The sequence below is a fragment of the Podospora pseudopauciseta genome (assembly GCF_035222475.1).
Source record: "Podospora pseudopauciseta strain CBS 411.78 chromosome 7 map unlocalized CBS411.78m_7, whole genome shotgun sequence".
Classification (NCBI taxonomy): domain Eukaryota; kingdom Fungi; phylum Ascomycota; class Sordariomycetes; order Sordariales; family Podosporaceae; genus Podospora; species Podospora pseudopauciseta.
In genome coordinates, this window is record NW_026946667.1 from 2,761,563 (window position 1) to 2,774,015 (window position 12,453).

General features: G+C 52.7%; 8 protein-coding genes across 8 annotated transcripts; 4 read left to right on the forward strand and 4 right to left on the reverse strand.

Moving 5' to 3' along the window:
• Positions 1–162: 162 nt before the first annotated feature.
• QC763_711240 (uncharacterized protein) lies at positions 163–1,637 on the forward strand (the record flags this gene model as incomplete). Its single annotated transcript, XM_062916119.1, has 2 exons — positions 163–1,114; positions 1,291–1,637. The coding sequence occupies 2 exons, from the start codon at positions 163–165 to the stop codon at positions 1,317–1,319; spliced, it is 981 nt and encodes a 326-aa protein (XP_062762136.1). The 3' UTR covers positions 1,320–1,637.
• Positions 1,183–3,856, reverse strand: QC763_711250 (uncharacterized protein). Its single transcript, XM_062916120.1, has 2 exons — positions 2,990–3,856; positions 1,183–2,909 (listed from the first exon to the last, which is right to left on the reverse strand). The coding sequence occupies exons 1-2, from the start codon at positions 3,284–3,286 to the stop codon at positions 1,497–1,499; spliced, it is 1,710 nt and encodes a 569-aa protein (XP_062762137.1). The 5' UTR covers positions 3,287–3,856; the 3' UTR covers positions 1,183–1,496.
• Positions 3,857–5,715: 1,859 nt separating this feature from the next.
• On the forward strand, positions 5,716–7,860 carry MT2 (Sphingolipid C9-methyltransferase 2; the record flags this gene model as incomplete). Its single annotated transcript, XM_062916121.1, has 4 exons — positions 5,716–6,167; positions 6,279–6,765; positions 6,825–7,576; positions 7,642–7,860. The coding sequence occupies exons 1-4, from the start codon at positions 6,045–6,047 to the stop codon at positions 7,858–7,860; spliced, it is 1,581 nt and encodes a 526-aa protein (XP_062762138.1). The 5' UTR covers positions 5,716–6,044.
• A 587-nt stretch (positions 7,861–8,447) lies between these two features.
• Positions 8,448–9,381, reverse strand: QC763_0110650 (uncharacterized protein; the record flags this gene model as incomplete). The annotated part of the gene is made up of 2 exons (XM_062906482.1): positions 8,448–8,829; positions 8,892–9,381. 2 exons carry the CDS (start codon positions 9,379–9,381, stop codon positions 8,636–8,638), a joined length of 684 nt encoding a protein of 227 aa, XP_062762139.1. The 3' UTR covers positions 8,448–8,635.
• Positions 9,032–10,901, forward strand: QC763_0110660 (uncharacterized protein; the record flags this gene model as incomplete). Its single annotated transcript, XM_062906483.1, has 2 exons — positions 9,032–9,385; positions 9,951–10,901. 2 exons carry the CDS (start codon positions 9,032–9,034, stop codon positions 10,044–10,046), a joined length of 450 nt encoding a protein of 149 aa, XP_062762140.1. The 3' UTR covers positions 10,047–10,901.
• RPL34B (60S ribosomal protein L34B) lies at positions 10,069–10,862 on the reverse strand (the record flags this gene model as incomplete). The annotated part of the gene is made up of 3 exons (XM_062916122.1): positions 10,069–10,257; positions 10,610–10,733; positions 10,825–10,862. 3 exons carry the CDS (start codon positions 10,860–10,862, stop codon positions 10,069–10,071), a joined length of 351 nt encoding a protein of 116 aa, XP_062762141.1.
• A 251-nt stretch (positions 10,902–11,152) lies between the features above and the next one.
• Positions 11,153–12,296, forward strand: QC763_0110680 (uncharacterized protein; the record flags this gene model as incomplete). Its single annotated transcript, XM_062906484.1, has 2 exons — positions 11,153–11,868; positions 12,082–12,296. The coding sequence occupies exons 1-2, from the start codon at positions 11,700–11,702 to the stop codon at positions 12,294–12,296; spliced, it is 384 nt and encodes a 127-aa protein (XP_062762142.1). The 5' UTR covers positions 11,153–11,699.
• QC763_0110690 (uncharacterized protein) lies at positions 11,279–11,801 on the reverse strand (the record flags this gene model as incomplete). The annotated part of the gene is made up of 2 exons (XM_062906485.1): positions 11,279–11,493; positions 11,690–11,801. The coding sequence occupies 2 exons, from the start codon at positions 11,799–11,801 to the stop codon at positions 11,279–11,281; spliced, it is 327 nt and encodes a 108-aa protein (XP_062762143.1).
• Positions 12,297–12,453: the final 157 nt, after the last annotated feature.

The following is a 12,453-nucleotide window of genomic DNA, read 5'->3' on the forward strand; positions in this document are numbered from 1 at the left end:
CCCTCGGCACAGTCCCAATAGCAAACCTTACACATTGGCATTTGTAGGACCCACTTAAATGTTGGCGCATTTGTGCTCTGGTACCTCGACATAATCCACCTCTTCTTGACTTCGCATTCAACTTCCCAGTCACACAACCCCCTTGCCTTGCACAACATCAAAATGCCTTCACCACCTCCAAAGATTGCCATCTCTCTGGGAGGCAGCGGCAGCGGCTCTCAAATCAAAAAGCGCACCCGTCCCACCTTCGGCAAACGACACCGCGCCAGCGCAAATGACCAAAACTACGACGATTCCGACTCGGACAATTCCCAGAGCGACAATGGCCGCTCCGGCAGCAAGCTCAACGGTCGCGCCGAGACCATCCTGACCTATGGCGACGACGAGTTTACTTCTTCCTCATTCAGGTCTCGGAAGGACAGTCACAGGGGCAGCGACAGAGAAAGGGATAGTCGCAGAGACAGAGACGGCCACAGAGAAAGAGAAAGAGAAAGAGACAGATCCAGAGACAGGGCAAGATCCTCTCACAACCGGCGGCGACGACGCTCCCCCTCTACCTCCCAAACCACCGACCAGCAAGACTCCAAAAAGCCCGTCCAGTGGGGCCTCGCCATCAACCCCAAATCCACCAACTCCAGATCCTCCCCGCTCAAGAGAAGCCCCTCTCCGGATCAGGCTTCAAAGCCCCCCAAATCTCTCAACGACGAAGCTCTCGAGTCCCTCCTCGGGGAATCATCTCAGCCCAAGAAGCGCAAGCTCAATCTCGAATCAGAAGACCCAGACCGCGAACCCCAAGCAGAGGACTACGAGGCCGTGCCTATCGACGACTTTGGCGCGGCTTTGCTGCGCAACTTTGGCTGGAACGGCCAAATGCAGGGCAAGGTCAAAGAGGTGAAACGACATGCTGATCTCGCAGGCTTGGGCGCAAGAAACTTGAAAGCAGGCGAGGAGACGGGGACTTGGGACCCGAAGGCGGGAATGCACAAAAAGGATACGAGGCCGGTTCGTCTCAATGATTACCGCAAAGAAGAGGAAAAAAAGCGGCAGCGGCGTGAGGATCAACGCGGGCATAACAGCTACAGACGTGAGCTAGAGCAGGAAAGGGAGCAGGAACGTGGGCGAGGCCGAGACAGATGAAAAAGAACAGGGGCAGTTCCCCGTGGGAACGTCTATAAAATATGTCTAGGTCGGACTTTTGGTCATGATTCTCTTCCAAGTCCCAGGTCACTCATATCATCATCATAATGTATCTCGTTATTGTTTGTATGTCGTAGCTAATACATTCAGCAGGTACATGCTTCTACTGCGTGCTCTTTTGATCCCAGCTCCTCGGCTACATTTCGCCACACGAAAAGAAAAAAGGGTATACTAAATAACACAATCATCCTCAAATACCGAAACGGGCATGTTAAACTTGGTCTCATTACAACAGCTTCGAGTTCCCCCTGGCGCTCTGCCCTCGCCGTCGCACCATGTCTCTTCTCTCACTGCACCAATCATTGAGCCTTGCTCGAAACCGCATGTACTGAAAAAACACTATTCTGCGACGCGGTATTGGTCAACCGAGTGTTCTTCTCGCGATCTAGCTGCTCATATTGAGCAGCCGTGGCATTGTTGAACTGTCTCGCCGAAACACCGTGCTGGAACAAAATATCCAGAGAGCGAGCCGAGAGGCCGTTAGTCTCAGGGATGCGGAACCAAGTGTAGGTAGCACTAAGGAGGCAAAGGACTGCGTAGACGAAGCCCGTCCGCGATCCGAGTCCCCAGCCGCCTTCACTAGGCGCGCTCAACATCTTAGGTGTCAAGAAGTGGTTGATCAGGTTGGATCCCAGGTATGCGCCGCGAGCTGCTGAGAGAGTGACAGCGCGGTAGCGAATAGACGGTATTTCAGATACAATTGAGTAGCAGATCGGGCCGACAGTAAGGTCGTACACCATGGTGTAGACGGTCAACACTCCACCAGCTGCCCATCCCGAGACGTTAGCTGGGGCGTAGGAAGCACCACCGCATGCCACCAGGAGTAACGCCATCACAAGGAGGCCGTAGAAGTAAATGGATCGCCGACCCACGTACGCCATCAACCACCAGGAGGCCAGTGTTCCAAGCAGTCCTGCAGCGGGCAAAGCCATGTTGACAGACAAAGACTGGCTGGCGTCCAACCCGGAATTCTCGAAAAGCTTGGGACCCCATGCAATGATGCTGGAGCCGCACATGGCCTGGATAGTCCACGCAATGCAGGCGATCTCGGTTCTCCGGGCGTCAGAGCCTTTGAGCATGAGCTTGATTCTCTCCCACTTGCCAAGCTGGGCAATCTCAGCGTCCTTCGTATGTTCCTGCTGAATGGTGTGCTGCATCAGGGCAAGCTTCTCTTCGGCCATGCTCGGATCTCCTTTGCGAACTAGCTTAACGATCGCCTGCCGGCCACGGGCTATCTCACCCTTTTGGATGTACCAGTATGGAGACTCGGGGGCTAACCAAATACCAATGGCGAGCAGGAATGTGAAGATCCATTGAAGACCGAAAGGGATCCTGAAGGCCCATTCAGTGCGGAAAGCCACCGAGAAGCCCTTGATAGCTCCTGCTGACAGCAGCTGGCCAATAACCCAGCAAAGATTGTTCCACGTAGTCAAGATGGGACGAAGCTGAATGGTGGACACCTCGGAGGCGTAAGCAGGGCTGACGACCTGGAAGACACCCCATGGGATACCCTGGAGGAAGAACCCGACGCACAATATCATGATGTTGGGCGCGAAGAAAGGCATGGCGACGAGAGTGGCTGAGAAAATAAGCATCAGGAGTGTCGTCCACTTGTAACCGAACCATTTGGTACACGGCGTTGTAACAAAGATCCCGATGATGGAGCCAATCTGCGCCGTGAGCGGCAGAAGAACCTTCCAAATGTATTCAACCTAGAAACGAAACAACACATTAGTACACACCACATTGGCCAAACCACGGGGGCTTCTCCTAGGAAGCAAGCGACTCTTACCTCATATTTCCCATCGGCTGTTAGAACGCCGTACTTGCGGTTGAAGGGTTCCAGGGTAAAGAGGTATGTCATCAGGGCAAGACCGTAACCCTCCATTATGATGGTTCCCGAAAAGCCGATCGAATACATGATCAAGCGCCTGTCTGCCTTGAGGGCCTCGCCAAAAGTCATCTCTCTTTCACGCTGCTCAGCGGACTCGGCAAGCGTCACATTATAGAGCTCGACTTGGGCTGATTGTTCGGCATCATTGGCGTTTTTGGGCAAGCCACTCCCCAGCCCTGACTTTTGCTTGGACATGGTTGTCGATTGTGGTGTTGCTGTGGGTGTAGACGGTGACAAGTCGCAGGTTGTATGGTATTGGGGCTTTGAAGTGAGGACTCAGCGAAGATAAACGACAGACTGTTTGGTCGAGCGGTACTGAGGTCAAAACTAGGAGCGGGAATAGGAGGGGAGATACAATAGGTAAACGGAGTTGAGGGGAGATAGAACTCAAAGTCAGAGACCGTCCTCTCAAGTTCTGGTGCTGATCAACCGCTGCGGGGGATTGGTTGATGATTCGACTGGGGGTGGCTGTTGGGGAAGGAGCGCGACTTCGTTCTTATACAAGGCCGGCGGCCGCGGCAGGGCAGATACGATGACGATGACGATTGGACAGGGCGGAGAAACGGAAGGTTCGAGGGTGTCCTGCTTGGATGACATGAGTGGCCATGTCATGAGGTGCCTGCCGTCTGGTTGAGTCTGGTCAAGCTTGAGACCGGTTTGCCCTTGGGGAACAGATGGCTCCTTCCTTGGGAGTCGCCCGGACGTGGGGTTAGGTTCTCGGTAACCTGGAACGGGGCCGAAAGGTTCTGCGCACCTGGGAGGCGGTTATTGGCTTCAGCTGAAGACTTCAGACGCGCCGTTGACACTGGCTAGGTAGTGGTGAAAGGGGCTCGGGGTCCAAGGAGGAGTCGGATTCCTCCTTGGATTCCACCTTTCTGATGACCGGGCCGAACCTTAGCTACTTAGCTCAGTGCTTCTTTCGACATCACACGACTCACGAGATACATCGTGAAGATCCCTGTCGATCCTCGTGGGAGCGCCTCTTCAACTTAATCCCCTCATTCCTGGCGCTAGCAACTGTTGGGCTAACTAAAACGGATGCTGAACCGGCCATGAGACTTATGGCCGATAGTTACCAGAACTGAGAATGGCCTCTATATTTTTAGTAACTACGAGTAGGAGTCTCACCAGTGAGAGGTAGGTGTTTTACAGTGAAGTGGGCTATTAATATGGTGAAGATCCAACACTTGGGCCGTAGTTGCTCTCCAGAGATGCCAGGTATCCGGTGGACGTCAAGAGATGCCCAAGGGGTGGTGACTTTCATAGCAATGGATCATGCGTCACCGTTCCCGGCTTACGGGGTGTCTATCCCTCGACGCCTCTGAACTTAGTTTTCGTCTACTGCGGGTGGCTTTCTGCTAGGTCCCATGGTCAGTTCCTTGGTGGCTTAAGTTACCAACTGCAAGGTGGTCAGGTGGTGTATTATCCTTTGCCGATTATTTCAAAGGCACGACAATCGCGGTGATACTGGGTAATGGCTTAGAAATATTCCATCTCGGCTCCATGCCGGCTCCTTGGTCGGACAACGGTCAGATAAGGGGCTCAGAATTGTGCCAACCGACGCATTTCCGTCCTTTTCGATTTCACAGCTCCCTAAGGCCATGGCCGTTATTATAATACCCAGGAACCACTACACGTTGAGAGTGTTTCTAGATTTTGGAGCACCCTACGGCACATTTATAATCCTGGATCATAGCTCACCTGTTTCCCGTGGGTCTATGGAGTAGCATGTTTGAAGTATTACTTGAACCATAAGATTTGGTTAACATCTTGTAACGGGAATTTTGATCACTATCCAAGTCCCAACTCAAGCTTGCAAAAGAGACATTTCAGCTACATAAACACAAGACTGTCAACTTGGGACACGTCCAATTCTTAGTTACAGAGTGATCACTACGGTACCTGTTTTGAAACCCATTCAGGGTCGTCCAATATTGAGAGACATTCATGATTGGCTTCCATATGCTGTTGGCATAGATGCCTGCTACTGGGTATGAGCAAGGAGGGCCCCAAATGGCTCAAGCAAGCTTTGATCCGAATGTTTGGCGGAACTTCTGTGCGATGTCAGTGTTGCTCTGCTTTCCCTTGCCCATCTAGTGGTGTATCACATGTGAAAGGCTATAAAGAAAACAATTGATTGCACTTTTAATTGGCCAGGGCTGGCACGACATCCATTGGACATGTCAGCAAAGAGCTGATAGTCCATATCCACCTGCTATAAACCATATACACACATAGACAGCTGTAGTCCATGGCACTTATAGCTCATGGACATGTAGTCTAACAGCACATAGTGAAAATCACTGCCGCGAACGTGTAAAGGTAGGCGCACGGCCTGTCCCAATTGGTGTTTCAGTGCATGCCTCCTAGATGGGATTGTTGAGATTGTTGAGCAGAAGCAGATGAGGTGGAGATTTTGATGCACCTCACCTCAACGGGGAACAGACCGCAAGACAGGGTGGTGGAAGCAACCTGGTCAAGGTGGTGGTGAATTTAAGAAACGGTTACCAAACCGGGGCCAAGAAGCTGAAAATGCTTGTTCGCTCTGGCCAGAGCTTTGGCCAACCAGGATGAAGGAGATGAGCTGGACAGGAGAGGGCTTGATGCCAGGGGTGAAGACAAAACAGCTGCGGGCGAGATTGCTGAGATTTGGAGATTTGCTTGCCGTGCCAAGACATTGTGGGAACACCCCAGGAAACACCCCACAGCGTCTGCCAGCTCGCTTCTCACCGCCAAAAGGTCCAGGGGACTGGGGTCTGGTGGACTGGGCACCTCCTTTCTCCTGGCCTGTCAAAAACTACAAACCAAGCTGTGTGTTGTGGACAAAGCTCCCACAACTTCTCTCCCCCTCGAACTTCCTTCCTCCCTCCCTGCCCGCAGAACAGTCACCAGTCCACCCGTCCAACTGCAAGCATTTGGACTCCGGACTGCAACTGTTGCAGCTGTTGCAAACATGTCGAAACCAGACGCTGCCAATGGCAATGGCACCTCCCTCAACTTTAAGTTCGTTGAGACGCCCAAGGCCGGTCCTTTCACCTTTGAGAAGTCGGAGGACTGTGGTGTCCGCACCACCTCGGTGAGTAGTTCTGGAGACCTGTTGGCTTGTTCATCCGATCCAATTGGCCCCCCAATTGGCTTGGGATGAACCCAATTCACAGCTATCTAACGTGTTCGTATCCGTCTCCAGTACCCAACCATCAAGAATGCCCCTCTGCCCGCCGATGCCGCTGGCACAGATGCCTTCTCCAACGCCGCCCTCTTTTCTCTCCTGATCGGTGTCCCCTGGTACTTCTCATGGAAGGTTGGCGGTGGCCTGAAGACAACCATCTTCTTCGCCCTCATCACCTCCCTGCCCATCATCTCTGGTTTCTGGCTGGCCACCTCGACCCTTGCCCCCCGCAAGAATGAGAAGGCCAAGTTCCCCGGCCGCCCTGTCGAGCACTACCTCACCTTCAAGAAGCCCGAGGATAAGGCCAAGTATGCTGGCAAGAACAAGATCCCCATGGAGACCTTCCATGAGATGTACTTTGATGGCGAGGTTGACTTCAACGGTGACTGCCTTGAGGTTTTGGAGTACCGCCACGACTGGGCCAGCTTCCGCTTCACTCTCAGCTTGGTCAAGTTCTTCTTCACTGGCATGATTCCCGAGGTCATTATGCACACTCGCTCTCAGGGTATGATTGCTACTATCGGCTTGGTCTTCAGACTTTCGCTAACATGCCCGACCTATCAGATGAGGAGCAGGTCCGTGACCACTACGACCGCGGTGATGACTTTTACGGCTGGTTCCTCGGCCCGCGTATGATCTACACTTCTGGTATCATTGCCGACATCAACAAGGAGGAGTCTTTGGAGCAGCTCCAGGACAACAAGCTTGCTGTTGTTTGCGAAAAGATTGAGCTCAAGAAGGACGAGAAGCTTCTCGACATCGGCTGCGGCTGGGGCACTCTTGCCCGCTTCGCCAGTGTCAACTATGGCGCCAAGACCACCGGTATCACTCTCGGCCGCAACCAGACTGCTTGGGGCAACAAGGCTTTGCGCAATGCTGGCATTCCCGAGGACCAGAGCAAGATTCTGTGCATGGACTACCGTGATATCCCCGTCCCTGAGGGTGGCTACAGCAAGATTACCTGCTTGGAGATGGCCGAGCACGTTGGTGTCCGCCACTTCCACGGTTTCCTCAAGCAGGTTCACAACATGCTCGACGACGATGGTATCTTCTTCTTGCAGATTGCTGGTCTCCGTAAGCACTGGCAGTTTGAGGATCTCATCTGGGGTCTTTTCATGAACAAGTACATCTTCCCCGGCGCCGATGCCTCTACCCCTCTCGGCTGGTTCGTTGACCGCTGCGAGGGCGCTGGCTTCGAGGTCAAGAGCGTTGATACCATTGGTGTTCACTACTCTGGTACTCTCTGGAGATGGTACAGGAACTGGATGGCCAACCAGGACAAGGTTGTTGCCAAGTACGGCAAGAGATGGTTCCGCGTAAGTTTATGACTACTCCTAGCTTCTCGAGTCTGAATGCATCTTGCTAACTTTTGAAATCCTAGATCTGGGAGTTCTTCCTTGCCTACTCTACCATCATCTCTCGCCAGGGTTCCGCCACTTGCTACCAGATCGTTCTCCACAAGAACGACAACGGCTTCCACCGCATCGAGGGCACTCCTTCTCAGCTTGGTCTCCACGGCGCTCTGGCCAATACCAAAGCTGACCTGACCGCCTGGGCTGCTCGTGAGGCTTCCGAATTTCCCCAGGTGCCTGCCAACTAAGTCGGGTGTGTTGACGGGAGGTAATGACACATCATGACTTTCTTTTTTTGCGGTAGCGATGCGATTAGCGATTGCATTTTCACGTCTCGTTGGTCACTCTTGGTCATCGGCTATCAAAAAGAAACAGGGTTATATAGGGTTTTCCAAAAAGGAGGGGGGGCGATACGTGCGATCGTGTATGATGAAAAAGGGAGTTGATAATCATATAGGGATAGATCATGGGAAATACCCTGGTGGATGGGTTCAGGGGTTTAGGGCTGGCTGGTGTTTTGGATGCTGTATGTAGTATCCGTTGCTGCCGAACAGGTTTTAGACAAAATGGATATTATTACGGCATAGTGTTGTTTTCTGGAGCTCGTGTGACGCATAAGAAGAGTCAGCTTTCAGGTAATGTTGACACCTTGCTCTCCTAAAAGACAAGAACTCCACACTGGTGTTTTGCCACTGATTTCACCACGTGTGGAAAAAGAGGGATGGATATTCTGGTTGAGCTGTGCTCGACTGATAGAGGATTTATATGCAATTGATGGGATTCCAAAGACACACACGATATCGAAACTACGACATGAAGTTAAACTGACTGTGGGGGTCCTGTGTGTTCATGTCGAGGGGGGTGCCTGTAGTAGGTAGCTTTTGCATTTTCACATAGTAGAGCAGACTTTCTGGTTGTAGTAGTCCCTTCTCCACCAAGTAACTGGTATCGTCATCAACCTAGGTATATAGAAATATCTTACCACGCTTCCCCCCTTTCTTTAACGGATAGGTAGGTTCCCCTTCACTCCTCAAACCCAATCGGCACCAACGCGGCAGCCACATCCCCCACCCCCCTCTCCGTCGCCAAAAGGTTGTACTGGCTCGCCGCGTTTCTCGTGTCTAACACCTCGACCCTCATGCCCATCTCGCCGATCGCCTGTCGCGTCTTTGGGCTGATGGGCCTGTTGTATTTACCTACTCCTAGGATCAGGAGATCTATCCCATTCAACCGTTAGCACTTCTCCCTTACTTTTTTCCAGTATGTCTGAGAGACGTACCAGGCCTAGGCCAAACAACACTCAACACCCCCAAACTCTCGGGGTCAATTTCCCACTGCCACTTGCTGTTGATCATCTTTTTTCTTGTTCCTTTCTCGTCTTTGGTAAGCCATGGTTTCCACTCAAACGCCTCCCCGCCTATGAGCAAGGCCCCGCTGCCGTTGGTGATTTGCACCCCAGAGTTGAGGGAGAAGCCGTCGTGGTGGCAGACGTCGATGGAGGTGGACGGGACGGGGGTGTTGCCTAGCACGTCAAGGCTGGAGAAGTCGGTAGTCGGGGAGGAGGTCGGGACTGGCTCGTTGTTGTGCGCTAGGGGGGCGCCGCCTTTGGAGAGGGTGCGGGAGGGGGAGGAGAAGAAGCAAGCGGCGGATATCCTGGGAGTTGTTGTGAAGGAGCTGAGGAGGGATGGTCTGGAGGTGGTGATGCGACGGAGAGTGGTGAGCCTTCGCGCGGGGGCGGAAAGGGGTATGGAGGGTGAGAACGTCGCCATTGTGGTCTGTTAAAGTAAGTTTTATGACATGCGCATCGATTTGGAGCTGGCGCGGCGTAGTGGTGGTGCTGTTGTACGCTCTGCCGTTGGAGGTTGCAGAGACGTTTTGACTTGGAGGAGCTCTCCTCGATTGGAAATAATTTGGGCGGAGCTCGACGTCACTTGCAGGGGTCTTGAAAGCGTGGGTTGGGCAACACAGGAAAAGAAAGACTAGACACTTTGGCGTTGGAGAAGACGGGAGACAGCTTGCAATCATTGAACATTTTCGATTCCTTTGCCATCTCCCAACGCCCTCTGTCCCGTTCTCCATGAAAGGCACAGATTAATCAGAAACCTCAAAAGACCCTCAAAGTCTCCTCATAACACCAAAAAAAACATTGGGCGAACTTTGTGCTGAATTCCGTCTCGTCGTCTAGCGGCTCAGCAATGGGGCGCTGAGAACCTCCCGCAGCTATGGGGGAATCACGCAAATACCATATCCCACTACTCCCCATGAAAAAAGCAGCCTGAAGTCCATTTCCATTTGCGAACCTCATTCCTGAGTCGAAAGCAGCCCTAACAAGAGACAGCCAAAACCCGGGCTGTACGTGTACGGCATGCAGCCCTTTTCCCGTGAACACCGAAGCAATGAGACCATCAAACTAGCACCGTCCGCCCAGACCTAACCCGAGTAAAAGATTGTCGCATTTATTTCTTCTTGTCGGCGGCGGTCTGCTCCTTCAGCACCTTCTTGACGATCTTCTGCTCCTCAATGAGGAAAGCACGAACAATACGGTCACGGACGCAGTTGCCGCATCTTGAGCCACCATACGCGCGCTGGACGGTCTTCTTGGGCTTGGAGATCTGGGCATACTCCTTGGGGCGGAGGGCGGGGATCTGTAAATCAGTCCTGTCAGTATTTCATCCGTCTTTGCTACAAGATCCCCTGCAACACAAACGAATCCGCCCTCAAATTTCCCTTCGTCGGTTTCGTGGCTTGTTGGCGGGCCTCGGGTGGTGTGTTGAAAAGTAAATTGAGGTATGAAGTCGAAATGCAGCACAGGAGTTGCGTTTGTTGGAGATGCTCAAGTCGGGGTCGAATCGTTACGGGCGTCGTTCGTCATGCGAAGTTTGTATTGAATAATTCAAAAGGTCGATGGAATCGTGGTTTGCCGCTCTGCCCAATTTCCCTTTCTCGAACCATTCCTTTCCCCATTCGTGTAGCACTAAAGATTCGAATAAAACTTACACCAGGGAGTTTGATGCCGCAGTCGCCACACTTGGGGGCAGTGCCGCGCTTCTTGATGTGAAGAACACGGAGCTCACCACCGGGAGTCTTGACAACCCGCGTCCGGTTGGACGAGGTGTTGTAGCTGCAAAGAGAAGCTCGAGTCAGCCAAATTATTCTTCCCCGATTTCCAGGTCCACGGTCGGGACAAGACGAATTGATTCGGGGCGACTCACGGGTTCCGGCGACGGTAGGTGACTCTGTTGTTGGCCATTGTTGCGGTGATGTCGCTGTCGTGATGTTTCCGTCGACTCGATCACGGTGTGCTTGGTGGATGAATTTTGAGGGACAGTTTGGAAATTTCTGTGTGGGCGCAAATCCAGGCCCCACCAATTCTCCGGCTTCGAGGGTTGGCAGTTGGCAGCTTGATGCAACGGCTGCCCACCCACTGGCCAAGCCACGAAAGCTGACATAACCATGTGGCTAGTGCGGGGCTGTCATCTATCTTATCAGCACCAACAACCACTTGGGCTCAACCTCCAACTTCACTACATCTTCGTTGCTCACAAGTGAATCATGGGGAGCTCTAGAAACAAGACTGAATAACTATTCCCAAAACATGATATTCCTTACTGGACCAGCCAACTCCAAACTCCAATATGGCCTATTAAAAACCCGCTTCCATACATGTTATTCCGTCTTCACCCTTTTCCGATCAGGATCACCCCAAAAAGGATCATCCACCGCTCGCCATTGTTTGATGCCCTTGGGATCTCTTTTTTGACTGACGTTAACTCTGTTCCATATAGCCTTGGTCTCCGGGCTGCCCAAGGCATCGCGGAAGCTGCCCAGCTCTTTGGTTGTAGAATCAACAGACTGCATAAAGGCGGCATACATGGCCTCGGCTAGATGTTATGGGTGACTATAGTCAGAATACGAAAAGGAGGGTTGAGCAGGGGTTAGAGGGGGGCATACGGGAGGGTTGTTTGGTATTCAGCGGCTCCAGCATGCGCGGAAGCGCCGAGCGAAGCCGTCGAAGCTGTATCCGACGTTAGAATATGCCCCCGGATCACAACGAGTAAGTTGACCAGTGTGCATAACTTGCCTGGAGATGCAGCTGGTTCAAGTGGTAGAGTGCATCCTCCAGCTTCTCCTCCTCCTGCTGCGCGCTGTCTTTGGCTGGTTGGGCCTGGGTTGGATGATTGCTGGCCATTTCTGCTATTTCCAGGGTGCCGTCTCTCGTTTCACCGACAGTGATGGATGCAAGGCACAGACCGACGGTGAGTTGAAGCTCTTGAGAACTCACTTTGATGAGTGGTGGGAGCGAGATGAGGGGGCCGCAACGGCTGCAGAGTATTATGTATCCGAAAATGGATGTTTACATGAGGCAGGCATTCATCCAGAATCCCCTATCACGGAGCAATCAACCAGAGATGAATCAATGGAAGACGGCGGGGGAGACGATGCAGCATGAGTTGCTGCGAGGCTGACAGACCTCACTCATGCTGCCGCTGTTGGCTCGGCTGCTACCAAGAGCCAGCAAAGCTTGGCAAACAAGTTTTTTGCCTCCCTCTTCAGGGACACGCACAGCACAGGGAGTCTGGCTGTGGCTGAAAATGCATTTGCCTACCTTATTATGGTCGATGGTCCGAGCGCCCTAAAGGAATCGGCCTGGTGGAAGTCCAGCTCTTGCTTCCATTTTCTGTAGAGAAGCAAGCAACCCTTTTGACAAGAAAACTTTCAATATTCAGCTCCATCGCCAGGGAACCCGCGGCTGGCAAGCACAAAAGTCGCACGTTACGCCGCCGCCGCTTGTTGCTGCTTTGTCGCTGGCGGATCGGCAGCCCTGATCAAAACCTGAATAC